Below are 26,106 nucleotides of genomic sequence, written 5' to 3'. Positions count from 1 at the left end.
CAATGATTAAAAAACTGCCTGGATCAACTATGATAGTTGAGAGTGAGAGGAGATCGATGGAGGGAGAAGCAGAATCCAGCAGGATGTCGGAATAGGGCAAGGATAGATGGAAGTTGGTCAGGCCGACCCAAATTACTGAAATTTCGGGGTGAGAATGATACACTGTAACTGGTTGAGATCAACGCCTTCATCTTGGCTTTGGATACCAGGATTAGCAGGTTGGTGTAGGATGTCATTGGTTCACGGGTCCTCTCATGTCTCTCTCGGAATCTCCTCTCCTCATAAGATACTGGGGTGCCAGAAGCATGTTGAACAATTGCCTTTGTCGCGACGTGTCACCGCCGAGGTTTGGTACCCGCGACTTGGCGATGAAAGCTCGGTAGCATTGGGTGAATTTGCTGGGACTTCAGGAGCGGGGCAAAGATGAGAGAAGCGAAGAGAAAGTTGAAGAAGAAAAGAGCGTATATAGATGCTCGTCTCTGGGAGATGTACCAAGAGACGCCATACTTGGTATTTTACGGTGGCTGAGGATACACTCTCTATTGAACATAATATGGCGGGGGTTGGGAAAATGCTGTCTCCAAGTTTGTAAAGATTCCTGTCCGGAGATAAAGGAGTTGCATCGACGCATTAATGGCAGTTCAATGCAATGATCAACGTCGTCGATGTTTGCCTCCCTTACTTGAATGTTTACTCCCAGTAATTACCCCGCTAACCAAGGTGAGTGTTTGTCTCATGTCAACTAAGTTATCAGGATGACAATAGGTTCGCACGGCTGCAGAGTCCCAGAAATAGCCACCATACTCTACCCAATACCTGGGGAGGGACCTCTTCACTTGATACTATATTACCTTGGCTGTCCCACTGTATTGAGCCATGCCAAAGCACCTTCCCTCGCACTTTCAGTCGCTGGAGATTGCAGTTCCCCCCCCAGGTGCCTTGGGCTGCTGTGGCTTCCTGTAATTCATGTATCCGCACCTAGGTGACTCGTCTTGAGGTGCAGAACTCGAAAGCGAGATGTCTGGTACCTATTGTGAGTAACTTGGCTTCCCAAAGACGCGGAAAGAAGATCTGGAGCTGCCTTTCGCAAGTACCTTGGCACCTTGCTCAAGGTGCGGGTGCTCAGGAGGAAACGGAAAAAGGTACATCCCATGAGCAAGGTACTTTGGGTGCTTGAGTGTACCTAGGTATGGAAGGGTGCCAGTGGTTGGTTCTTCGCCAGTGACGCCACACCACCTCCGACTGCCGCCTGCACCCGCCTCTTTTTGACGTCCCACGGTCCCAAAGCCTGCTTCCTTCTTGTCTCGCCTGCTCCTAACCCGGCTGCAGCCTCACTTCCGCGCGCCTATCGCGACATCACACTTCAACGCGGCACCTCTAAACATTTCGTCATTCCCTCCATCTGCAACTCCTAACTTGTTTAGTTTTCTTCAGTGACGGCTTCCAAGTCCCCAAGTCCCCGACACTTCCCACTAAACACACGGATACTGCCACTGTGACCCGGGAGTGACCCCAGCTCAGGTCACCTAGCTCAGCTCAGTTTAGTTCTCCATTGGCTCCTGTCATCTTATCCGTATCCTTCTCCACCATTTTGACCCAACGCGGACTACTGATATTCGTGCCTACCTTAACCTCACCTGGACTTGGACTGCACCCGACTCGTCTCATACAAGGTCCTACGCCAACGTTCCGGGACATGATCCCGTCGTTGCTGTCTCGACCTCGCCATCAACCATGGAAGTCAGCATCCAGAGAGCTTTGAACGATAAGCTCTATGACAAGCGCAAGGTCGGCGCACTTGAGTACGTCTTCCCATTCCCAACTGCCATTCTCACTCACTCCATCTCACTTCGTCTCATACTCACCTCATGCTCTTCACTCGTGGCTGACTCTTTCGTTTCCCACTTACCCTAGGCTCGAACGGGTCATCCGAGAATTAGTAGTTACTAGAGACTATCCAAGAGTCCAAGCAATCCTCGAGCAACTCTGCAATGAGTTCGCCTACGCCGTCCATCAACCACATGCCCGAAATGGAGGCTTGATAGGCCTGGCAGCAGCTGCGATCGCCCTCGGTCACGTATGTGCCAACATGCATCTTTCATGAACTGACTGTTACCAATATTATCGGCCGGGACCTTTGTGGCTGATTATCAACATCATAGGAGCTACCCCGCTATCTCGAGAAGATCGTTCCGCCAGTGCTAGCATGCTTCACCGATCAAGATGCGAGAGTCAGATACTATGCCTGCGAGGCCATGTACAATATTGCCAAGGTCGCCAAGGGGGAGATCTTGATATACTTTAACGACATCTTCGATGCACTCTGCAAGGTTAGTACAATCGACGTCAAAGTCAAGAAAAAGGACCCCTCAATGTCTCCTTATGCCCGCATTTCTGACCTGACCACACACAGCTGGGAGCTGACTCTGAGTTATCCGTTAAAAACGGTGCCGAGCTGCTCGACCGACTCATCAAAGACATTGTCTCTGAATCCGCTGCGTCGTACGTATCCGTCCTTGAGGGAGAGTTGGACCAGCAGGAGCTTAGCGACAAAGACGAGCTTGAAGAACGCGCTGCCCCTCCCACCGCCTTTTCCTTACGCCGGTTCATCCCACTCCTCCAAGAGCGCATCTGGGTCATCAACCCCTTTACCCGCCAATTCCTAGTTGGCTGGATCACATTGCTCGACTCTATTCCCGACTTGGAACTTGTCACATTTCTCCCTGACTTCCTCGGTGGTTTGCTCAGGTTTCTGAGTGACCCAAATAGAGATGTTCACGTTGCAACTAGAGCCTGCCTCGACAAGTTTCTTAGCGAAATTAAAAGGATATCTAGGATCAAGAAGGGCATCGCCGAGAGCAAGAAGTCGCGTGAAGGCGGAAAGCGGAAACGCGAGGAGTCTGTAGATTCGGGGAGTCTCCAGATCGGCCCGGAGGAGGGCGATGAGGTTGATTCGCAATCCGATGACGATGATAGTAGCGGCGAGGAAGACTGGGTACCAGGACAAGATGTCCAAATCAACTACCGAAAAATTCTCGAGATATTGACCGCCACTCTGGACTCGCCCCTTGGTAAGGCTTGCATTTCACACCGCCACGGAGCTTCAGTCTGAATCATAGCTGACTCTTTGTGTGATAGAGGAGGACTCTCTCTTGGAGTCGCTACGATGGATAGTTGAGTTTTTGGACATTTGCCCCGAAGAGGTGCTACCATTCACTCCTAAGGTCCTGGCTCACATGCTACCTGCTATGGCCAGTGGTGTTGAATCCATACGCCAAGCTGCCGCACGCGTCAATGCAGGCCTAATGGATTACGTCGTCTCCCTCTCTGATGAGCCTGAAATCGGCGGCAACTCACAATCCATGTCACGCATTCTAGTATCCGGTGAACGGCAAGAGGGGCCATCTAGTGCACGAGCTTCTCTTTCTAGTTCACGGGACCTCGAAATGCGGAGCCCAACCCCAGCCCAGGGACACAATCGTTCTCTCTCGACACCTGTTGCGCCGCTAGCAAATAACCATCCCCAGGTAGATCTGGACTATGCCGCAGCCGTGAACGCCTTGACGCTCTTGTTCCTCAATGACCATGAAGCAACTCGCGTTGCGGCCTTGACGTGGTTGATAATGCTTCACAGGAAGGCTCCTCGGAAAGTTCTCGCGTTCAACGACGGAACCTTCCCTGCCTTGCTTAAGACGCTCTCGGATCCAGCCGAAACTGTCGTCACGAAAGATCTACAGCTACTGTCACAGATTTCTCGCAACAGCGAAGACGACTACTTTTCAAACTTCATGGTCAACTTGTTGCAGCTGTTTGCTACTGACAGAAAACTGCTGGAGACACGAGGGAACCTGATCATCCGTCAGCTTTGCGTTAGCTTGAGCGCGGAGAGGATATACCGTACACTCGCAGACTGTATCGAAAAGGAGGAAGATGTCGAATTTGCTAGCATAATGGTGCAGAATCTGAACAACAACCTCATCACTGCTCCAGAGCTGTCGGAGCTGCGCAAGAGACTTCGGAATCTAGAGTCGAAGGCAAGATTACCGATTTTCCTACTTCGACTACTTTGCTTACGAACAATTCACAGGACGGACAAACTTTCTTTGTCGCGCTGTTCCGCTCGTGGTGCCACAACGCCGTCGCAACCTTTTCCCTCTGCCTGTTGGCGCAGGCTTACGAGCAGGCTTATAATCTTCTGCAAATTTTGTGAGTCTTGAGCTTGTTGCGATTTTCTTACGACCACTGTGGGCTAATGGGGCGGTCACAGCGCCGAGCTGGAGATGACGGTGAATATTCTCATCCAGATTGATAAGTTGGTGCAGTTGATAGAATCTCCTGTATTCACTTGTGAGTTCCCAACAGCCCATGATCTCACTCCAGCTAACGATCAAAAGACCTCCGACTGCAGCTGCTTGAGCCTGAGAAATTTCCTCACTTGTACAAATGTCTGTACGGCCTTTTGATGCTCCTCCCCCAGTCTTCGGCCTTTGCCGCCCTGAAGAATCGCTTGAACGCTGTCAGTTCAATCGGTTACCTCCACATTGCCCCCAAGGTGTAAGTGCTACTGGGCCGTACCTGTCCCTAGGACATTGGCAACCTCAACATGTAATTACATGACAATTGCTGACCCTGACTTCATAGGAATCCACCGTCCACTGCAAGCTCAAGTTACGACAGGCCGAATAGGCTTAAGAGTAGAGAGGATAGCATCATTCGATGGAATGAGCTACTAGAGAAGTTCCGCACCGTCCAGGAAAGGGCTCGCCGAGCTCAGAGACACTCTGGCGATGTTGAGGAAGGCCGCGGCAGCCTCGGTGTGGCGGATCTGCGGCTCGGAGAAAGCCTCGACTCCAAGGGACCAAAAGAGGCACGCAACACAAGCGGGCCACCTGTTCCAATCAAAGATCCTCCTCCACCTGCACCACCGGCAGCCAAGAGATCAGGTTTGGGAATGCGGCAGATTAGGAACCTGGGAGGCGCAGTCAGGGGAAAGCGGCCTGGCTAAGGGTCGATGCAGACTGGTAGCCTTTAGCGAATCATTGTTCAAATACCCCCAACACACGCAAGCGTACGCTTGTAAGTGTCTGTATTGTAAACGAAGTAGAATAATCATCAACGGCCTTTGCGGGGACTTTCGCGTTCAACGAGTCCTTCGAATATTGCATCGCGGTGCTGCGCAACGGCCCGTACTTCTGCGCGAAGGTGTTCTAACTCGGCACGGGCTGTTGCGACATCATCGGGGAGAGCGGAGAACTGGCCGACTTCGGCATCCAGACCCTTCTTTTGGGCAAGGAGGTCAAGAAAGCCGGCCTCGTCTTGAGCAACCTTTTCGATGGTAGGATGAGAGACAGCTGGGGATTGGTTGAGGGTAGCCATGCGGTCCTTGATTTCGGGGATGCGCGCGGCCATCGTCTTAATCCTCCTCTGCATGTCCAAATTCTGCCGGGCCAGGTCAGCGACGGGTTTGTAGTCGTCGCTTCTCAAGGTGCGCAGCATCTCGCGGGCCATGGCAGCCTCTCGCTCAATATGGCTCTGGAGGATGTGCACCCGAACGCGCATCTGCTCTAGCTCTGAGGCTTCGGCGTGCAGAGCAATCATGGAACGGCCAAGACTCTCAGCATCCGGGTGAGCTACGGAGAGCTGACATGCCAGGGTGGCCAGAGAATTCAGCGCGGTGCGTCCTTCACGGGTAAGGTGATCCTGTACGGTGCCGAGAATCCTCTCCCGGACGGTGGCCGAGGTCGGGAGGTCTGATTGGGGTTCCGAGCGGTCTTGGGCGATGCTGAGCTCCTGGAGGGCGGCGGCCTCGGCTCGAGCGACTAGTTCACGCTCTTCATCTGCGGCTTCGTTGATGTTGGCAAGGGCCAGGAGGGCTTTGAGGGTCTCGGGACTGCGCTCGAAGGGCGGGATGGAACGGCCCTGGTATTTTGAAGCGAGCCAGCTATCAACATAGCTCCAGTCCTTGGCGGTGGAGGCGGCGATGCGGGCTATCGAGGGTGAGAAGATGGCTGTTGAAGGTGGAAGATGAGCCATGTTGAGATGCGGTGAGGTTCAGCTGTCTCTTTTCCTGTATAGAAACTTAAGTAGAGGCACCCCTCTTTGGTATGAGCAGTAGAGTTACCGGCAGCTATCGTTGTCGTCGTTGCCTGTTATTTTGTCAAGGAATTTGGGGTGCATTGGCTGCCTTGTCTCGCGACTGATTGGCGGCGGGAGGTTCTGAAAAGCAATGCAAGTGAAATGCAGGGTACGAACGGCAAGGTACGTAGTTCTCTGTACGTAGTAAGGTACAGAGCTCTACCCAATTACTTGGTCTATAGGGGTAAGTTTAATCCCCTGGCTCGGTACCGATCCACAGACAAGGGTTAACGCACTAGTCAGATCGTTAGCACTAAATAGCTAATATAATCGATAATTATTTAATCTTAATTAATTTTTATAGCTAAATTAGTATTTAATATATATTCCGTTAGTATTAATTATTACTTAATAACGCGCGGGTATTATACTTAATAGTAAGTATAAGAAGTTTTTTAAAAGGGCATCCTAGGCCTCTTTAACTTATCGTCGTAATACGTTATATAAAAGGTTTTTTTATATACTTATAAGCTCCTATATATAATCTTTTATTTAATTTTAATACGTTTTAATAGGGTTAAGGTTAAGTAAGAAATGTAGTTAAAATATTAGTTAAATATTATAGTTATTAAACTCCTACTAGGTTAATTCTATATTATATATTAGGGCGCCGTTTTATATTAAAATAAAGTTATTATTATATATTTACTAATAAAAGCGAATCTAATTATTAATAATAAGTATAGTATATTCTTAGTAAATATTAATACGAATATTATCCTAATCCTTCTCTTAGAAAATACCTAGTCCCTTCCGATCCCCGGAGAAATATCCTTAAAATATCTAACCCCGCTTATATTAATACCTCTTAATAATATATATTAGGTCCTATTTCTTACTATAATAGTAGGTAATATAGAGCTTATAATAATAACCGCCCGTAACTTATATTTTATCTATTTATAAGACCTTTTATTAGTTTTTAATAATTTAGTAAAAGTACTTTTAGGCCTAAGTAAGACGCTTAATTCGGTTAGCCTCGGATATAAGGGGCTTATAATAAGTAATATAATAATAAAACCCGAGCTAATATAGGGCTATTTATATTATATAAGTACTAAATTAAGAAGAAAAGAGTATAATTAAAAATAATAAAAAAGAGGCTTAGCGGCCGTTTTTAAAAATAATAATATACTTAACGAGGTCTTTTTCTTATTATAAAGTTATAACTTATAAGTAGTTAGAACGCGGCATAATTATTATTAACGAGGCCCTTATAGCTATACGGACCTAGTTTTTTATAAATCCGGTTAATTTAATTATTTAAGCTTATATAAATTTCGTATTAATATATAGTATATAAATCCGCCAATAGTCGGCCTTATTAAGGTGCTTCGTTATATTACTTATTAGTTATATTATATTAATAATAATTTATTAAAAATAAGGGTAAGTAGGTAAGTAGTAGGTATATAGGAGGAAGGATTCGTAATTAGTAAAAAAAATTAGGCTGGGCTAATTAGTGGGCCCGCTCTAAAATAGCGGCTTCTAGTTAGTTAATTAACTAGAGGAAGGTGGGTATGGGCCAGCTCCGTCGGTACTTAACAGGGGGGTTAAACTTTGGCCTGATACCGTAGTAGGCAGAGTGTGAATGAGACCCCTGCAAAGAAGCGCTAAGTGGACCCGATCTCCGTTGTGTCTACTGAAATCTGGACACTTCAGCGCGTCTCCCAAGTAAGAGTCCCCGTCGCATTCATTGACGGAATATTGAGTTTGCGACTCGATCCTCCAGGGGTGGTAACTTCAAGGTAATGGGCTATCCAGCTTGCCGGGTTGCCATGCATTATTTACCAAGGAACCTCACGGAAAAGGAGATTCGTGTTCATTTCTATGACTTGGTATTGCCTTGCCATGGTAGGCCAGTTGCTCGAGGCAATTATGGCTATTAAAAGAGCCGATTGGTGTTTGTGTACTCCTAAACAACGTACAGCATCTCCGGGAGAAGGACACAAAGGAGGCTTGTCACTGTCAGCCCGTTAAGGACTACTTGCCCCACAACCTTAGCTTTATATAGTCATATGTAGCTTTCATCCTATCCGTATTACTTGGCTTCTTTTGAGGACAACTTTTCCAATTTCCTCACTCTCTTTATACCCGCCCCAATCCCCCCCCCCTCTCTCTTCTTAAGCCTGGGTCCTGTCTTCTTTCTCCTTCGAAACCTGTCCACATACTCCCGCCCTCATATCCGGCTCTGAGCAACAGATTTCTCTACACTCGTTATTCGCAATCACCTGGCGCCAGCCATGTACGTCCGCCTTTGCGCCCTGGCTTTCGCAGCCAGTCTGCTCTCGACGCCCACTCTCGCCATATCCGCCGACCAGATACCCTCCGATACCCCCGTGTCTTCCCTCCTTACCACCGCCCAAGCTCACCTTTCGAAGGGCCAGACGTCCGATGCCCTTGTGTACTACGATGCCGCCGTCGCCCGCGATCCTTCTAACTACTTGACGCTCTTCAAGCGCGCGACAACGTATCTCTCCCTCGGCCGTACGAACCAGGCAACCGAAGACTTTAACAAGGTTCTGTCACTCAAGCCGGGCTTCGAGGGTGCCCATGTGCAATTAGCCAAGATCAAGTCCAAGATTGCAGATTGGGACGGCGCAAGGGAGCAGTACAAACTGGCCAAGAAGGACCCCGCTTCAGTTGAGCTCGCTGCTCTCGACGAGGCTCAGGGCGCTGCCCATCTCGCTGAGGCAGCTGAGAAGAGCGGCGACTGGGAAGCCTGCGTGGGACATGCCGGTCAGGCCATCATGACCGCCAACCGAGCCATTTCCCTGCGTGAGATGAGATCGCGCTGCCGTTTCCAGCGGGGTGAGGTCGAGGAGGGCATGAGCGATCTGCACCACGTATTGCAGATGAGGCCGGGAGACACGACGCCGCACATCAAGATCGCTGCCATCACCTTCTACGGACTCGGTGATCTCCAGAACGGCATGGCCCAGACGCGGAAGTGCCTGCACTCCGATCCCGATTCGAAGCCCTGTAGGAAGCTTCTGAAGCAACAAAAGGCCATTGAAAAGACCCTGAACAGGGTTAACAAAGCTTTCGAGAAGAACCAGCCCATGACTGGTGTCAAGCTCCTGATCGACTCTGCCGACGACACTGGATTGATCACAGACATCAAGACCCAAGTCGAGGAATTGCGCGCTGACGGCACAATCCCCTCCAATGCTCAGTCATCGCTGTACATTCAAGTGGCAGAAATGGCCTGCCAAGGTTACTACGACGTAAGTACTGCACTTAACGGAAGAAGCTGCACATGATTCGACTAACAACCGCCACAGATGAACGGCAAGAAGGCCAAGCAATACTGCGAAGAGGCCTTCGCTCTCAACGAGCAATCCTTCTATGGTTTGCTATACCGCGCCAAGGTCATGATGGAGGGAGAAGAGTTCGAGGCGGCCATCAGGTCTTTCGAGGAGGCTAGCAAAATCCGCCCAGACAAGAACGACGTTGTCCAGCCCCTCATGCAAAAGGCCCAGATTGCATTGAAGCGGAGCAAGACGAAGGACTACTACAAGGTACTCGGCGTCTCTCACGACGCCGACGAGCGACAGATCAAGCAGGCGTACCGCAAGCTCTCCAAGATCCACCACCCCGACAAGGCCGCCAAGCAGGGACTCACAAAGGAGGCGGCGGAGAAGAAGATGGCATCCATCAATGAGGCGTACGAGGTCCTCAGCAACCCTGAGCTCCGCGAACGTTTCGACCGCGGCGACGACCCGAACAACCAGGAGCAGCAAGGCAGCCCGTTCCAGGGTAACCCCTTTGGCGGCGGCCATCCGTTCATGTTCCAGCAGGGCGGCGGCGGTGGAGGCCAGCAATTCCACTTCAAGTTTGGCGGAGGAGGCGGTGGTGGCGGCTTCCCCTTCTAATGAAGACGGGGTTGTGACAGCATTGAGAAAGACTCTGAGAGAGCGCAGCATGGAATCAAGGAGTTTTATAGGTCAAAGCCTGGAGTTTCACGGGGCCTCACTCAACGGCCGGCATTACTTTTTATCGTCATTCGTAGTTTGAGACGGGGAAACGGCTCTAGGCCATGAGGCAAGAAGCCAGTCAAGTGCACACTTCCCCAGATATCTGGGGTCGATTCCATTGTCTAAGGTGTCAGAAATATACACAATGTGCCAATACATCTTTCCATCATGGCTTTCGGTTTGAAGCGTTGAAATGTCACCAAGTCTCGTCGTCAAGACAATTGCGCTTGCCGTCAGAGTGACGGTGTTCGCAAGGAGACGAAGACGACCATACAGATCATGTTATCGACAGAGGGCAAGCCTCGCATGCTGGAGGCTTTTAATAGTTTAACTCAGCGTGAATCCCGCGCGCCGAGATCACCTGAATGCTTGACAAATTCCGAAACGGTAGTTCAGTGATGTTTACCTGTTGCTGTCACAGGCCTGTGGAGGCAGAACATGCCAATGGCAGATCATGGCGAATGTAGAGGAGAGTGAGGGACGGCATATCAGATTAGTTTCTATAAATCCGTCCGTGAGCATACCAACTCCAGGCAAGTCCGTCATTTCCTGACGCCAACATGTTGAGTATCCTTTCAAACGTTGCGTTTTACCAAACCACCAGCTCCCCGGCACCAGATAGACCCGCTTGGAAGACGGCGTGTGTCATTCCTCGCGCCACTACCTAGCAGAGGGAGAGTAATGCTCGCCGGGATTGCTGGTATCGTGCTTATTGTACCCCCAAGTATAAAAAGACCAATTCGGTGGTCCGAGTTCCTCATGGGCCTCGACCCTGATTTCTAAATTTACAAGACCGCTCTAATCGGTGATCGAATCGTCAATGACATTCTTTTCTATATGCGCAGCGGCGGACCGCCTTCAAGGGTTCGGGTTGTCGTTCTTGGAGATGAAGTAGGCCCTGCAAGGTTGTTGTATTAGAATAGTGCTTTGCTGATGAGTGATTAAGGGCAACATACTTGCAAGCCTCGTAGGCAGACCAGCAAATGGCAGTGCTGGGCATGGTGGTCACCACGCGGGGGCGCACACCCTTGAAAAATCCGCGGAAACCCTCACGCTCGTACAGTAACCGGCAACCAGCCATGAATCCGTTCACGTTCCTCAATGCTGGGTCGGTGGCAGTTCCTCGGGTCTGAAGCATCGTCTTGATGACATCCATAGGTGTAGTCAAAGCGGCAGCGAAACCACCGGCGACACCACCAGCCAAGCAATGTGTTGTGGGATCGTATCCCTTGTTGGGGTTCATGGCCGTCGATATGGACTCGTACGCCAAGAACTGGAGGGCAGTGAAGGGCACCGTCATGGAGAGCGTGGTCGGGTAAGAGACGTAGAAAGCCGCCAACCCCTCAGTCTTGTAGACATACTTGGCGCAATCGGTCATGGAACGGTACATCTTGGCCGACCCCTGAATCTGCATGCGCTGCTTGATGACTGAAATGAACTCGACGTCAGCTACTGGGAATACGAGTGGAGGAATTAGATGACGTTAAGACCACGCACCATCGAAAGGGTTCATCAGCGCATCGCTGGCGATCGTAGCGCAAGCACCACTGGTCGCAGCAGCCAGAGGATGGTGGACACCAGCTTGGTTGCCACCCATTACATGCTTGACAGCTTCGTATGTAGCGAAGTAAACAGCATGAGCGGGACCTAGAATAGTGAGCAAAAGGGAGTCATTAAGCATAATAGCGGTCGTGCTGGTAGGGAATCACTCACCGGCACCGGCAACAACACTGGACATGCCTCTCCACAAGCTCAGGACGCCCTCGCGACTAGCTATGCGGTATGTACCTTGAATCACACCATTGTAGACGGCCGAGGGATTGGGGTTCAGGACCTGCATGCGAGTCTGCAAAGCTCGGGGTTAGCGGATGATCGTCTGCGATATCTATAGTTATGGAAGGGAGCCGCATCGTACCTTGATGGCGTCAATCGGATACATGACGGTATGCTCCTGCAAATATAATGATCAGCATCCGGGATCTTGTGGAATATCAAACTTGAAGGCGGGCCAGCTCATTCGGGGCCGAGACCGCAGATGAAGGGTATGCCGTACCGCTATGCCCGCAAATGCCCCAGCAGCCATGTTCTGCACGAGGGAAAAGTTGGGCGGTAGAGATTCATAGCTGGTAGAGCAAAGAGTCAGCAGGAGGGTACTGGTATGGTGTGCGTCATCGTCAAGAGGAGTCGAGGGCGAAGGGTGGCGGCAGAAGATGTAGGCGTGATGAATGTGTAGATGGGGGCATTGCGCACTCGTATTCCTCGGCGGGCTCTGCATTGGGCTGGGCCATTGCGGCCACAGCAGATGCTTCGCCGTAGGGCTTGGGCTGAAGAGCCGCCAGATTGACAGCTGGAGGGGGATCGAGGGGGTCGGCGATGGCGACCACGGATGTGGCGGGAGGAGCTCTCGTTGAGGGAGAGACGGAAAATATCGCGTTGGCCGTCTGTGCCGATGGCTTCTCTGGTTTTTTTTTTCTTTCCTTTTCACTCGCGATCTGCTCTCGTAGGCCTAGGGAAACTTATGGCTCTGGGCATACAATCGGATAGGGCCGTCGATGATGGATTCGGCCGGGAAAAGTCGACAAGTGTCGGGCAACGGCGTGCAATGACGAGGGCGAGTGCAATGGGAGCTATTAGGAAGAAGCGAGCGACCTTGAAGCTCACGGCGCCGTGCGTTGGGAGTTGCGATGCACGGTTGGTATGCAGGTGGCAGTTGCGAGACTTGAGGTTGTAGGAACGGCGGAGGTAAGGAAGGCCAAACCACGTCGTAACTAGCAGGAGAGGGAAAAAAAAAAAAGGCCAATTGGAGCTAGCAGAGTCAGGTAAAGCACAGGCAGTGGAGGCCGGGGCTAACGTGAAGGTACATTTACTGTGGATTGGATGTCGGGGCCGAGAAAGAGAGGGGAGCTAAGGTATTGGCACCTGGGTACGGAGTACTGCGTACCCAGAGAATGGGGAGAAATCTCATACCTCACATTACCTGGCCCAAGACTCCAGGTAAACAATTATTACTTGGTCGGTGAGACATGCTCTGTGTTGCAGTTTCCGCACATCTCTTGACTACCTTACCTAACGTAGCTATCTTGTTGAGTGGTGGATGTATCAAGGCAAGGCAAGGTAAGGTACATTGGTGGCAGTTGGAAGATACTTGGTTGGGTCATAGAAGTCATAGAAGTTTCTCCTCCCAGCGGGTTTAAGGCGAGCTGAGGTGGTTTTCCAGGGACTCCCGGGCGAACTACAGCCCGGCCTACCAAAGGTATCTTCCAACGCCAACGGACTTTTGGCCATAAGGCACGGGCTTCGATTGATATATCAGGCACATTTGCCCTTGGAACATTGAGTATATGTCTCTGGATATGCGTTGGCATGTCCACATTGCTAAGATGCAAACAGGCATATCGCCCTTGGAGTTCCTCGTAACAAGTATCGAGTGTTTACTGAATTTTTGATAAATGGCAGAGCATGGCGACACAGTGAGCCAACATTTCTTTACCTGGAAAACGAGAGGAGAATGTATTGTTGTCCCAATGTTTCCGTAGACATCAGAATAGCAAGACCGGGAATAGGTCAAGAAGAAGGGGGGCAAACCCAGAAACGAAAGAGCGGTACCAGACAGTGTCCTCAAAAGTGTTCCAGCTCAACACTCAAATGGACAGTCCAGATTCCAGAGTCCAACCTCGGGTCTCGTCTGTTGCGGCCTCGGAGATCAGCGGCCCGCTTTTCCCCAAGACCCGGCTTGCCAGCAGCCAGTAGGCACTTGACCTCTTTTTCCAGCTTTTCCATCCTGTTTTGTCAAAACCTTTCCCCCAGTCCCAGTCTCTCCCTATCGGGGCTATCATTGCATCTGGTATTTTGAAAATCTGGTCAGTGGCAGGCAGAGTGGGTCATCCTAGTAAGATCTGTGTGGATTTCTTCCCCTGGCTTTTTGTTATCAATCTCATCTCTGTCTGCTGACCCTTCGCCACGTCTCTCCGCCCACATGTATCCGTAGGATCAACCACACTTCTATGTCCGTGAAGCAATCGAACGCCGCGGTCGCGGTAAGCCGCAGTGTGGCCAGTGTATGTATCGTTGCGTTGTTGGCAGTATCATTTCTACGTTTTCCTCCCTGACCGTGCAGATGCCAGAAAGACAAATCATGACGCTGACTTTACATCCGATGTGACCACATCCACCCCAATAGTCGCCCCCAACACATCAGACTTTGTATCGATGCATCATTCAACCTTTTCCCTCCATTTGAGGACGACAGATTTAGCTCGAGATGAGACCAGGGGATGGCTGGACCTCCGACTCCCATCATCAGTGCTCAAAACGAGTATCGGAAACCCCCAAGATGAGGATTACTGTGTTCATTCTTTTTTCTTCTTCGGTTTACCCGTCCCTTTCTTCACTCGCTTAGCTAAGTCCGTCAAGGGTTCGGCCGACCCCCCGGATCCAGCCCGTGCTTTCAATGGATCCGCCTGGCCGGTGTCTCCAGTGTTCCGACTCTCCCTATAAGCGCCCTCCGGCAAGTGGCTAGGAAGACAAAGTGACTTTGAAGCTACCCGGTTAATGGCTGAGGTGGTGATGGGTCCCTGAGCTGGGTCTCAATAGAGAGTGAGCACCTCCACTGCAAACAATATGTCAAATCCAGTCAAGTGGTAATGCCCTCATAGCCTCACAAGCACGCCCCTGCCCGGCACTCACTCTCCTGTCTCATCGTCTTTCTAGAAGGACAGAAGAAGCATCTGACCCTTGAGAAAGCTGGATTTGACAAAAGGCTCCGGGGGACAGTGACCCATTTGTTTGCGTCCTCGCTTCAATACTTCTTCGTAAAATCATGGAACCTCCGGCCTCGGTTCTGGAATTATCGCACCCCTTTGGCGGGTCATGTCATCTACCCCTGTCACTGATTTAGGTGATACTGCTGCGTGGTCGGCGCACACGGTACGGATGCGAACACAGCCAACGAAGACAAGGGCACTCTCCTTCCTCTCTCTCGTTCTGCTGTCTCTTCCCCAGACATGGCATATGGTAGGATTCAACACGATGGGCTCACGGGTTCGATACTTGCAGACCTGCGGCTGATAGGGGAAAGGAGACAACACGGAAGAGAGCGCCAAAGTCGTCTTGTCTCACTGCAATCGCAATGGTGCAATGCAAGATACGATCAAGGCTTTCATATTCGTTCATCTCGGTTGTCAGTAGCCTTGGCCCTTTCACCCTTTACTGACACGGCACTCGGGCCTCCATTGCTTGCATCTAATCTCATCTTATCAATCTCCAGCCCTAGGCCGCCCATCCACCTCGTCATGCGTCCGACAGAAAACTCTTTGCCGTTTCCACTGTCCCGAGAACCCGTACTGCTTCGCCGGCTATTACTTGGTTAGTACTCACGATGTACACAGCCTACATAGAACCTACCGCCCATAGCCACTCGAATGCTCGAACCTACGCCCACTGACTTAGCTCGACTCTCTTGCAACCCCCCTATTTATTGCGTATTTAAGCTTGCGCGGCGCGCCTTTTTTGCATCCCGATCCTCTTCTGTGAACCGCCTCGCCCAGAGGCGCTCACACGGTGCTCTGGAGCACGTGTGCGGGCTGCTCGGAGATACGACATCTCCCTTCCCGGTCCGGTCCGGCGTCCGCCCCGTCGGCGAAAGCAAGAGAACGTCACGTCCCCGTGCTAGTGGTTGAGATTTTCAATTTTTTCTTCAAATGGTCATTGCCGTCTATTTCATTTCTATAACAATACTACCTGTGTGTATACGACTGGGCTTCTTGAGCCGGGTATCCTCCTTCGCATTCCTTTGCCAACCGTGGCAGACCTACGGCAAGGACTGAAAGTGTGGAAACCCATTGGATCCATGGCCCCCTGGACCGTTTACTCAAGTTTCATTCTCGTCTACTAAGTAGTTAACGAACCCATAACATTATCTATGGTGTTACCGCATTAGAGCCCTCCTCCACCTTGGGGGTTGCTACGGTGGGCCTGCTGGAATTGGTAAATCAGCCCCAGTACCCCGGCGTCTTGCTCGCCTGCATCAGCCATGCTGTTTTCTCGACTCAACCCTTTGGGCGGCGATGTCTCCCATACAGACTCGCCTAAAGGTCCTGAGCCCCCATACATCTCGTCTTCAAATGGTCCTTGAGAATGCAGTCGGGCGTCTGTGGCGAGCCCGTCTTCAGTTGACTCTTCAATTATACCTTCACCTTGGTATCCCCCCCGACCGGGTCGGCTCCGATGCGTACTTCGGGCGCCGAACCCTGTTGCGGCCGGTTGGTGGTGTGGATCGAGTAGCATTGATGCCATCGGCGACGGAGCCGTCATCGAGGGCCCGAACCTCGGCGTTCGAGTTTGTTGTCCAACTCCACCACCAGGAGGAGCTCGACTTCGCGATAGGTCATGCCGACCCAGTCTGGAACTTTGCATATCGGCCGCCAGCGTTGGCGAGTTCAGCCCCGGGAACGCTGGTGGAGGATGGAAAGGATGACGACTCCCTGGCGGTAAATGGCCCGGGATGCCCGTTTTCGGGTTGATCACATAGTTGTCCAAGAAGCCATAGTAAGATGCTGCCATCTTGTTATGTTTCGTGGAATAATAGTCTTCTCGAACGTCGCCAGGGCCGGACTGTTGCTTGGCCTTGCCCACGCCCTTCTTGAAATCGAACTCGGCGAACGAGCAGATATAGCCAACTCCATCCACGTGGATTGTGAATTCCCGGAAGAAATCGATGATCTGATCGCTGCATTTCGGTGCCGAGAAGATCAGTACCAGCGAGGCCGTAAGTATACCAATGATCTCCTCGATCAGAATCACCAGCTTGAGCTTGTAAAGCTCCGAGAATTCACGCTTTACGTCGGCTGTATGAAGACGGTCCTTCCAGTGGTCTGGCATATAGCGCGTGTACTCAATGACATAGAGCAAGGCGTGCTCTGGATTGAACACAGTTGTCTCCTCAGAGATCATGCCTCTTGCAGCCGCCCATATGGCGGCGAACACGCCGATATAGAACAGTGCTGATCGCTCAGACGTGATCTCGAACCCGAGAAACAGCTGCGGATCGAGGAATGAGGCGACGGCAAGAACTGAAGTAATGGCTCCTGCGACGAAGGTTACCGTTCTAGCAAATTGTTCCGTCATTTTTTTTGGGAACTGGTCAATGTATCGACTCGCAAACGGATAAGACATGTTAATACGCTCCTGGAAGAGATGCGGAACCTCGTTGAACTCGCGAAACTTCCACTCTGCAAGAGGCGTGTACCTTCTATGGCTGAAAGTTGAAGGGTCTTTCTGGTACTCCTGTTGCCCAATATATTAGCTTCTCTGATGTGATCTTCGTAACGTCACAATGGAAAGGACTTACATTGTAGTACGTGAATGCATGCACCACAATGAGATAAGCGACCACGAATGGCCCAATCAATAAGTTGATGATCCCAGCAAAGACCAGCCTCGACTTCAACTTGATGCTTAAGAGGCCTCGGCGATCAGCCTTGAGAAACTCTTGGTGGACCTGGTTGTTGGAGTCGAAGACATAAGTCAGGATTGCGAAATGCAAGTTCCATTCCAAACTTCGGGAAAAGAACTGGTGTTGTCGCAAGAAGGGTATCGGCAGCGTAAGGTCGAGAATATCCTTATTCATCATGGCTATCAAGTAGTTCTCTCTCCTCATGAGACGGTTGGCAATGTCTGCAGCATCTAGCCTCTCCTTGGACTGATTGCGCATCCACTCTCGCGCAGATGGGCGCACGTTGATGGCTGTTTTGGGGTTCGCGTCCCGCAAGGCCATAACGCGGGCAACGATGTCTTGCCAGGAAACGGTCTGCATATCCTCCTCCGGTATCTCTAGTAGATAAACGTAGAAGTTGCGCATATGGTTCAGACGCCGAAGATCCATGGTGAACTGTACCGTCTTCCATATAAAGTAGAAGACGTACAGCCACAAGCCTGTGTTCCACATGAATGACATCTTTCTGGTGCACTGAGGAATCGTAACTTCTTTCAACGAGTTGCTGTTAGGGATTTTTGTGTACTCGACACATTGAGTGAGAAAGGTCAAAAATACGGCGAAGAAGGCAGATTCTCTGAAAGTATTTGGTCAGCATCTTTCACGTGTACTGTCAATATCCAGCAGACTCAAAGTCTCGACTTACACCAGGTGCAACGCCCGCGCGCACACGATACACCAGAAACCGCTCCCTCGATAGTAGTAGTAGACATCCTGAACGAAGAAGTCGAGGTTCGAGACATTAACCCATCTCCAAAGAGCCTTTTCTTTCTCGTTGTTCGCCGCAAGGCCTCTGGGATATCGCTTCGCCTGGGGCCGGATTGGTTTGACGAGATCTGCTGGATGAAGCCTTTGCTGCGCTTGTGTGGCCTCCCATTGAGCATGGGTTCGTCGACTAGAGGGACCAGGTATTGCGTTCTGCCTCGACGGAGTAGCAGCTGGCTTCCTCCGCCCAGATCCTTTGGACTGCGCTACCACTTCGTGTGGCTCAACCAGCAAAGAAGCCGGGACGTCGTTATCTCCATCATCATCCTGTCCCAGCCATCGTGGACTCGACTCTTGTCGGATTCCGCCGCGATGAGTCCCGCGACCAGTCGGCCCCGGTGTGGCTCCTACAGGTGTTTTGAGCAGGTTGGCATTGCTGTCGAGAGTCGCGTGGCTGTCTTCTGCTGTGAGGCCTGGCATGTGGTCCAGGTCATAGTCTTGAAACTGCTCTTGCAGGTTCTCCTCGTCCACATCCAGACCTGCGTGTTCCTCGATATCCAGGTCGCCGTCAGTATCTCCTCTGAGTTCCTTGTAAAACGACCTCGACCCTCGAGACAGTGGGCCGAGTTGAGGGAAGATATTGGAAGCCATGTCGAAGAGAGACAAATCGGGTTTCGCGAAGGAGTAATCGGTCGTCAGGGCTTATGGCCGTCGCTCATGGCGCTCGGTCGGGGTCTGATTTGGAGGAGGATCGAACGAATGCAGCTTGCGCGACGAGAGGCAGTCGGATTTGGAGGCAAAGGTCGGTTTGTTATCGCATTCCTGAACGGTCTTTAGGTCAGCTCGGGAGAGTGGTGAGGTGTAAACTGCAAAACGGTTTGAAGGTAGCTCTGTTGTTGTCACTTGATATGTGATTTAGCGGTCATGTGGCTATCTCGGGTGGTTGCAGGTGACAGAAGCCATGGGAAGTGTTGGGGTGAAGGACTTCAGACTCACAAGCCTATGCGGAGTGACGCCTGGTCAGCTCAGGTAGGTAAGTTGACAACACAGTGAGACAAGGAAAGCTAGCTACTGCACAGGAAATCTTCCAGTCCGATGTCAGGAGAGTACCTAGAAAGGCGATTACAGTGCGTATGGCAAGGCAGGTAGGAAGAAGAGGAAGACGGCAGCGCTGTTTAAGGCAGGCAGAGATAGATAGATGCTTTGCCTGCATATGTCTGTTATGTCAACCACGCGTGCCACGCCAAGGTCGCCAGGAACGGACGGTTTTCACCTAAGCGGCAGACAGAGGAAATGCCCAAAGGAAACCGAAGATGTAGTCAGGTAGGTAGTAGTGTTTCTCAAAGTTCAGAACGGGTCGTGGAGGGGCCAGCACCTTTTGCTTTGGCTTCCCATGTCTGTCTCCCAGGTCCCTCCGGCAAGTAGGTAGGCAGCTAGGTAGGTACCATAGCTGGTGGTGCGCACACATCCAGGTGACGGCATGGCTCAGGCGGCACCATGAGTGGGGAAGGTGGACACAGGCAGCAGGCGGTCAAGGCACTTTTGCCGTCAATCCCCCCAGCTATTAAGGTATTCTCGACCGCCTTCCCTAGGTTCTTTGGCCCAAGGGTTTGGACGTCATGGTAAGGTGTCTTATCAACGTGTTTACTTATATCTTATCTTAGGCACCTTGAGGAGGTAACTTATCTAAGGCACCTAAGGTACCTAGGTACCCTTCCTCAAGACCAATGAAGTACCCTTAGGTGCCCATGGAACTACCTTAGACCTGTGAGGCACATAACTCAGCTTGGTTTGGAAGTACAGAGTATCTTACGTAACTCGAGGTAGGGATGGAGAAGAAGGTAGCCCTCTATCCTTCATGTCTTAGTCCCTAGTTACAGGTGTCAGTCCAACCAAGAAGGGCATATCGACTCCCCCGTAGGCAACTAGCAGCTGCAACCCGGTATCCTGATCCCTTCCAATCTTGATCATCAGCCACTCTTACGAGCGCGTTGATGATCTCCGCTGGCTCACTTACTGTTCCTCACCATGGTCTCTGCTCCGCCGCCTTCCTTGAGACCACTGCCCAGCAGAGATGTGTCCAGTTCTAGTATCGGCAATATGCCCCAGTCGCCCTCAACCACATCATCGGCGAGGGCGTTGAACCCTATTTCATCCAAGGTGACTACTGTTCTTTCAACATCGTATGCCGATTCCGAATTTCGGGATGCCTTGCAATTGCTCGACAGTCGCAACCTCAAGAATACGCCCGAGACACGCCGTCAGTTACGGTTAGGCCTACAGAAGGAGGTGATTGACAGCAATGGGGAGATTGTCTCCCAGTTTGGCCGAGTCGCCGATGTGAGTCCCTTGGCCCAAAATCACCAATTCGTTGACTAACATCCCCTTTAGCAACTGCGTCGCATAGGGGCTACTCTGGACAAGTTAAATCACAACTATCAAGATGTGAGGGGTCGGATTACTGCAGCTCAACAGGAGACGGGGCCTATTCTGGAAGACGCTTCATCGTTGATGAATCAGAGAGCAGACGTGGAATCTAAACAGCAACTTCTCAAGACATTGCGCAGTCACTTTATCCTTTCTGATGACGAGGTCGCCTCTCTGACATCAACCGCCGAACCTGTTGACGACAATTTCTTCGCTGCTCTTTACAAGGCAAAACGAGTCAGCCAGGACTGCGAGATTCTACTCGGATTTGAGAAGCAGACGCTGGGCCTGCAACTTATGGAGCAGACATCCAAGAATCTCGGTCTTGCCTTCCAAAAGTTGTATAAATGGGTCCAGCGGGAATTCAGAACACTGAACCTCGAGAACCCCCAGATGAACTCATCAATTCGTCGCGCCATTAGAGTTCTTGCAGAGCGGCCATCGCTCTTCCAGAATTGCCTAGACTTCTTTGCGGAAGCTAGAGAACGCATACTGTCCGACGCTTTTCACGTCGCCTTGACAGGTAGAACGGCCGCAGGTCTCGAAGATCACTCGGTTAAGCCTATCGAGATGGCTGCCCACGATCCGCTTCGTTATGTGGGCGACATGCTCGCCTGGATACACTCGGCCACTGTCAGTGAGAGAGAGGCTCTGGAAATCCTTTTCGTCTCGGAAGGCGACGAAATCGCCAAGGGACTCCAGACGGGCCGGGCAAATGAGCTCTGGCAGCTTCTGGGCGAAGGTGACGCTGAGACAGCACCCGACTTTGATGCTCTCAAGGCGCTGAACGACCTTGTGGACCGAGATGTCTCAGGGGCAACGAGAATGCTGAGGCAGAGAGTCGAGCAGGTCATTCAGTCCAACGAAGAGACTATTCTCGCCTACAAGTTGGCCAACATTCTTGGCTTCTATCGATACACCTTTGCCAAACTTTTGGGCAGCGAGTGTGCGCTGTTAGAGCTTATGACGGGACTTGAGTCGGGCGCATTAAGGCAGTTCCGATCGCTCATGAGGGATCACATCGCAACTCTACAAGGCGATTTCCAGCAGACGCCTTCTGACCTTGTGCCTCCAGACTTTTTACTCGAAGCACTGAAGCAGCTTACTGCGGTCATGAAAACGTACGAGATTTCGCTAGCGTCGTCATCGGACCGCGAGGCCGACTTTCAGCCAATTCTTGCAGAGGCCTTTGAGCCTTTCTTGGCAGGTTGCGAAAATATGGCCAAAGGTGTGAGGCAACCGGCTGGTGCCATCTTCATAACAAACTGCTTGCTTGCAGCAAAGCATGCCCTCGAGCCTTTCGACTTTACTCAAAGAAGAACACAGCGGCTGCAGGAGAGGGTTGTAGAGGAGAGCAAGAAGCTCACGGAAGAGCAATACCAGTTCTTCCGCCGTGGTTCTGGTCTGGCGCAGATTCTTGAATCCTTAAGCAATTTTACGACGGACGCCAGCGATGTGAAGAAGGTAGCGTCGCTTGACGAGGTACAGCCGCCAGCTCTGAGTCGAGCCAGCCAGGCTCTGGACGACTTCTTACCATCGGCGCTGATGGACGCCATGGAGAATGTTAAGCGCCTGCAAGATTCAAGTCTGGCGCGAGAACTCACCGAAAAGGCTGCGGAAAGATTCTGCGACGAGTTTGAGCACGTCGAGCAGATGTTGCTCTTAGCGGACGAGCTGTCAGCCGGTGACGGTGCGTCAGCTGATGAGGGTGACGAGCCTCAGTTGCTGCGAGACCTATTCCCTCGGACCACGGGGGAGATCAAGGTCCTCTTGTCTTAGGGGGGCGTGACGGAGAAGCCGAGGGTGCCTGGCCGAGGATATGGCCTCAGAGTGAGGTTAAGGCTTTGGCGTGGACTGTGTGACAGGTAGACTAATAGGTAGCACAAAGGCTTTCTACACCTTCAATACCCAGTCGTCCCCGCGTGTTGCTATCGCCTAGTGCCGTGTGCAGACCATGTGCTTCAAAAGGATGCTTTGTGACTTATCGTTCACCTGAGGTACAATTTCCAGGTTTGCTATGAGGTGCTTGGGAGTCTTGGTATTTTGACCTACCCATACTACATTAAGTACCTTACCTACTTATGTGTGCGACTGGTGTTGTAGGAGCATCAACAGATACCCCGAGGTAAGATATAGTTATGTATTGGCAGAATAGGCACCTGACCGACGGGATCTCACGTTCATTACCTCTCCTATTAGCAAGGCACTTAGGATACTGGGTAGTGGTGTTCCCCTGGTAGGTAACTTACCTTGCCTTTGGTAGGTAGGTAAGGTAGGTATGTCAAAGGGAGAGAGCTAGCCACTAACGCGTGCAGCACTACCTAAGGTACAGATGACCTACGCTGGAAGTTGCCGTCTGCCTTTTTTTTGCTTTACCCCCACTCAGCCACTAAGACCGACGTCACTGCGGCCCGCTAGCCTTCAGTTGCCCCCCGCCATCATTCGCCGGCAATCCCTCTGCGGGAGAAACAAAGGCACCGCATCCTGACCTTGAACTCTACCTGACCTCAACCTCAGCTCCAGTTCGCTCAACTCCATCCTCCGCTGTGAAAAGCTCATCCCGACTGTTTCGACGTTCCGGGTCGCGACGAATTTTCTGCCCCAACGTCAGAACCATCTCGCGTCTCTACTCAGACTTGGACATACTATGGTCTGGCTTCCAGTACCATGTCACACTCTCGGGGCCTTGCCATCCTCCAGAAGACATACGACGACAGCTACTTGAAATGCTCCACTGCTGTTTACTATGAAAGCCAGGTATATCTTTGCTTGCTCCGAAATTCAATGGCGTGGCATACCAAAGGATGATTGGTCTGTGCTAATCCAGGTTTTCCCATGTTCTAGGGTGATGAGACCGAGGCGATGCGATGCTGGAGGAATGCCCTAGATCAGCTCAACGACCAACGCATCACCAAGCTACTACCCAATTACGTTGCTGGAACCGAAACAGAAGACGCCTTGATAGATTCTTTGCGCAAGCTCGAACTGCAGTGCAAGGAGCGCATTGACCTGCTTGAAGCGTTACGAATATCCCGACAAGACGCCTTGACTCCTCAACCCAATAACCCACCCACCCCGAACCGCTCTATCTCCCCCGATCCATACACCATGTCTACTCCTGAACGAGGCTACATTGGCCAAGGCACAATTCCAGCTATAAGATATCCCGATCTCTCGCGGCCCGCGTTGCCCAAAAGACCGTCGTTGCCCTACAGAACATCATCTGAGCAGGCTGTAGTCGGTCGCGACCAAAGTCCCGTGACGTCTCCCTTTGCCGGCCCTTCAAACTCTCCCCGAGTAACGTCTAGGAAGGAGCCGACTATGAGGTCTCCGAGCCCTGAGAAATACACCATGCGGACCACCCTGCGGAGCGGGAGGCCAGGCGACAAATCTGCAAAGTCAAGTCGAAAATTGTCCAAGACCGAAGGACCTGGTGCCAGCAAAGCTGCAACTCTTGCATGGACTGCCCTGAGTTCTAGAGAAAGACTCTCCAGAGCGTCACCAGCAGTACCAGAGGTCTCATCGTCTGCGCCTGTCACGCCTGCAGAGCAGTCCCGCAAGCCGCCGCCCTCGTCTGGCATGCAATGGGACGTACATACCCGACGGCTCGTGACGCCCAGAGAAGCTCATCCGTCTTTCTCAGATGCGACTGGTAGTGCAAGAACATCTGAGGATTCATCGCAAGTGCGACCATCAGCCTTGTCCGTGAGTGCGGCATCGAGTGCCTTGAACGCCATGTCCTATCAAGATGCTCCAGGGGTCGAGTATGGCACCCCAAGACAAGAGCGGACCTCGCGTTCAAGGGACCCAACGTCCTCAGTCTCACGATCCAGAGCATCGCCTCATGAACGGCCTCCGTCATCTGACGCTGACGAGTCAGAGTTACGGCGCAAGACTACGCCGGACGTGGCCAGAATACGGAGGAAGCCAGTTGGAGACATACCTACCCGGCCCAATAATAATCTCACGAGCGGATCAGAACAGGATAAAGCCGATAGATCTCATCGTAACGTGCAATTGTCGCGGGGCCGTTCATCTTCGAGTTGCTCGGACAATGCAGAAACAAGTCCGAAGGTACCTGGCAAGAAGAGGAAGGGAAAGAGGAAAGAAAACGCAATCGCAGCTGATGCTGAAGGCCCTTCTTCCGAAGCATCTGCCGACGATGAAAAAGAGGGCTCTTCGCTCAAGACAGCCTGGAAGGAAACGAAAAAGAAGATTATGAAAAACCTTCCAACCGGCGTGGACGAGGCAGCCGCAAAGCAAATTCTCAATGAGATCATTGTACAGGGCGATGAGGTCCGATGGAGCGATGTTGCCGGCCTAGAGATAGCCAAGAACGCACTCAGGGAGAACGTGGTTTACCCGTTCCTGCGACCTGACTTGTTCATGGGACTTCGGGAGCCTGCAAGAGGAATGCTGCTTTTTGGTCCGCCAGGCACGGGCAAGACCATGCTGGCGCGTGCTGTAGCAACAGAATCACGGTCGACATTCTTCTCGATATCAGCAAGCAGCTTGACGAGTAAATACTTGGGCGAGTCTGAGAAGCTCGTCCGAGCATTGTTCTCTCTGGCGAAGACTCTGGCACCAAGCATCATCTTCGTTGACGAAATTGACTCGTTACTTTCTCAGAGGTCCGGGTCGGGAGAGCACGAGGCGACAAGGAGGATCAAGACTGAGTTTCTCATTCAGTGGAGTGATTTACAGCGAGCTGCGGCGGGTCGGGCCGTGGATGAAAAGGACAAGACCAGAGGAGATGCGAACCGAGTGCTTGTCTTGGCGGCAACCAATCTGCCCTGGGCTATTGATGAAGCCGCACGCCGCAGGTTTGTGAGGCGTCAATACATACCGCTGCCTGAGTCCGAGACTCGCTCTACGCAGTTTCGAACACTTCTGGGGCAGCAAAAGCATGTCCTGTCCGACGCGGACATTGAGAAGCTCGTTCTCCTTACAGATGGTAAGTATTCGTCGTCATTTTAGAGGCGAAACGGCCATCAGAACTGATACTGATATGGGCACAGGATTCTCGGGCTCCGATGTAACGGCACTGGCTAAGGATGCGGCCATGGGTCCGCTCCGCTCTTTGGGCGAGGCTCTCTTGCACATGACCATGGACGAAATCCGACCGATTTCATTGGCAGACTTTGAGGCGAGTCTGACAACTATCAGACCGAGTGTGAGCAAAACGGGCTTGAAGGAATATGAGGATTGGGCCAAGGAGTTTGGCGAGCGAGGTGGATGATGCAGGGCAGCAGGCATGCGATTCGCGAGGTGTTTTTGTTTCTCTTTGTTTCTGCGTGACATGGCGATTGGTCGATTGGCTAGGGGAGCGCACGTGGAAGTGATACCCTCCAGAGGCGCTTGATTATCGGT

General features: G+C 51.6%; 8 protein-coding genes across 8 annotated transcripts; 3 read left to right on the top strand and 5 right to left on the bottom strand.

Annotated features, from left to right (window-relative positions):
* Positions 1 to 23: 23 nt before the first annotated feature.
* On the bottom strand, positions 24 to 623 carry CLUP02_12589 (uncharacterized protein; the record flags this gene model as incomplete). Its single annotated transcript, XM_049291553.1, has 3 exons — positions 24 to 289; positions 356 to 479; positions 549 to 623. 3 exons carry the CDS (start codon positions 621 to 623, stop codon positions 24 to 26), a joined length of 465 nt encoding a protein of 154 aa, XP_049148698.1.
* A 1,111-nt stretch (positions 624 to 1,734) lies between these two features.
* Positions 1,735 to 5,005, top strand: CLUP02_12588 (uncharacterized protein; the record flags this gene model as incomplete). Its single annotated transcript, XM_049291552.1, has 9 exons — positions 1,735 to 1,802; positions 1,915 to 2,077; positions 2,163 to 2,330; positions 2,414 to 3,071; positions 3,139 to 3,953; positions 4,088 to 4,206; positions 4,268 to 4,347; positions 4,395 to 4,554; positions 4,642 to 5,005. The coding sequence occupies 9 exons, from the start codon at positions 1,735 to 1,737 to the stop codon at positions 5,003 to 5,005; spliced, it is 2,595 nt and encodes an 864-aa protein (XP_049148697.1).
* A 107-nt stretch (positions 5,006 to 5,112) lies between these two features.
* CLUP02_12587 (uncharacterized protein) lies at positions 5,113 to 6,033 on the bottom strand (the record flags this gene model as incomplete). Its single annotated transcript, XM_049291551.1, has 1 exon — positions 5,113 to 6,033. The coding sequence occupies one exon, from the start codon at positions 6,031 to 6,033 to the stop codon at positions 5,113 to 5,115; it is 921 nt and encodes a 306-aa protein (XP_049148696.1).
* A 2,345-nt stretch (positions 6,034 to 8,378) lies between these two features.
* On the top strand, positions 8,379 to 10,010 carry CLUP02_12586 (DnaJ domain-containing protein; the record flags this gene model as incomplete). Its single annotated transcript, XM_049291550.1, has 2 exons — positions 8,379 to 9,362; positions 9,420 to 10,010. 2 exons carry the CDS (start codon positions 8,379 to 8,381, stop codon positions 10,008 to 10,010), a joined length of 1,575 nt encoding a protein of 524 aa, XP_049148695.1.
* A 960-nt stretch (positions 10,011 to 10,970) lies between these two features.
* Positions 10,971 to 12,975, bottom strand: CLUP02_12585 (uncharacterized protein; the record flags this gene model as incomplete). The annotated part of the gene is made up of 8 exons (XM_049291549.1): positions 10,971 to 11,010; positions 11,069 to 11,540; positions 11,610 to 11,759; positions 11,826 to 11,958; positions 12,028 to 12,063; positions 12,166 to 12,265; positions 12,363 to 12,604; positions 12,964 to 12,975. 8 exons carry the CDS (start codon positions 12,973 to 12,975, stop codon positions 10,971 to 10,973), a joined length of 1,185 nt encoding a protein of 394 aa, XP_049148694.1.
* A 1,843-nt stretch (positions 12,976 to 14,818) lies between these two features.
* Positions 14,819 to 18,960, bottom strand: CLUP02_12584 (autophagy protein Apg9; the record flags this gene model as incomplete). Its single annotated transcript, XM_049291548.1, has 8 exons — positions 14,819 to 14,872; positions 14,939 to 15,098; positions 15,151 to 15,267; positions 15,326 to 15,466; positions 15,671 to 15,779; positions 16,064 to 17,396; positions 17,461 to 18,181; positions 18,251 to 18,960. The coding sequence occupies 8 exons, from the start codon at positions 18,958 to 18,960 to the stop codon at positions 14,819 to 14,821; spliced, it is 3,345 nt and encodes a 1,114-aa protein (XP_049148693.1).
* A 51-nt stretch (positions 18,961 to 19,011) lies between these two features.
* On the bottom strand, positions 19,012 to 19,808 carry CLUP02_12583 (uncharacterized protein; the record flags this gene model as incomplete). The annotated part of the gene is made up of 5 exons (XM_049291547.1): positions 19,012 to 19,197; positions 19,264 to 19,309; positions 19,436 to 19,516; positions 19,596 to 19,696; positions 19,755 to 19,808. 5 exons carry the CDS (start codon positions 19,806 to 19,808, stop codon positions 19,012 to 19,014), a joined length of 468 nt encoding a protein of 155 aa, XP_049148692.1.
* Positions 19,809 to 20,337: 529 nt separating this feature from the next.
* Positions 20,338 to 25,975, top strand: CLUP02_12582 (ATPase; the record flags this gene model as incomplete). Its single annotated transcript, XM_049291546.1, has 10 exons — positions 20,338 to 20,649; positions 20,701 to 22,500; positions 22,614 to 22,746; positions 22,840 to 22,861; positions 22,936 to 22,972; positions 23,069 to 23,090; positions 23,155 to 23,282; positions 23,371 to 23,493; positions 23,581 to 25,690; positions 25,755 to 25,975. 10 exons carry the CDS (start codon positions 20,338 to 20,340, stop codon positions 25,973 to 25,975), a joined length of 4,908 nt encoding a protein of 1,635 aa, XP_049148691.1.
* Between the last annotated feature and the right edge of the window lie 131 nt (positions 25,976 to 26,106).

The sequence above is a fragment of the Colletotrichum lupini genome, chromosome 6 (genome assembly GCF_023278565.1).
Source record: "Colletotrichum lupini chromosome 6, complete sequence".
Taxonomy (NCBI): Eukaryota; Fungi; Ascomycota; class Sordariomycetes; order Glomerellales; family Glomerellaceae; genus Colletotrichum; species Colletotrichum lupini.
The sequence above is the reverse complement of the archived record's forward strand: the minus strand, read 5'-3'. Positions and strand labels throughout refer to the sequence as shown.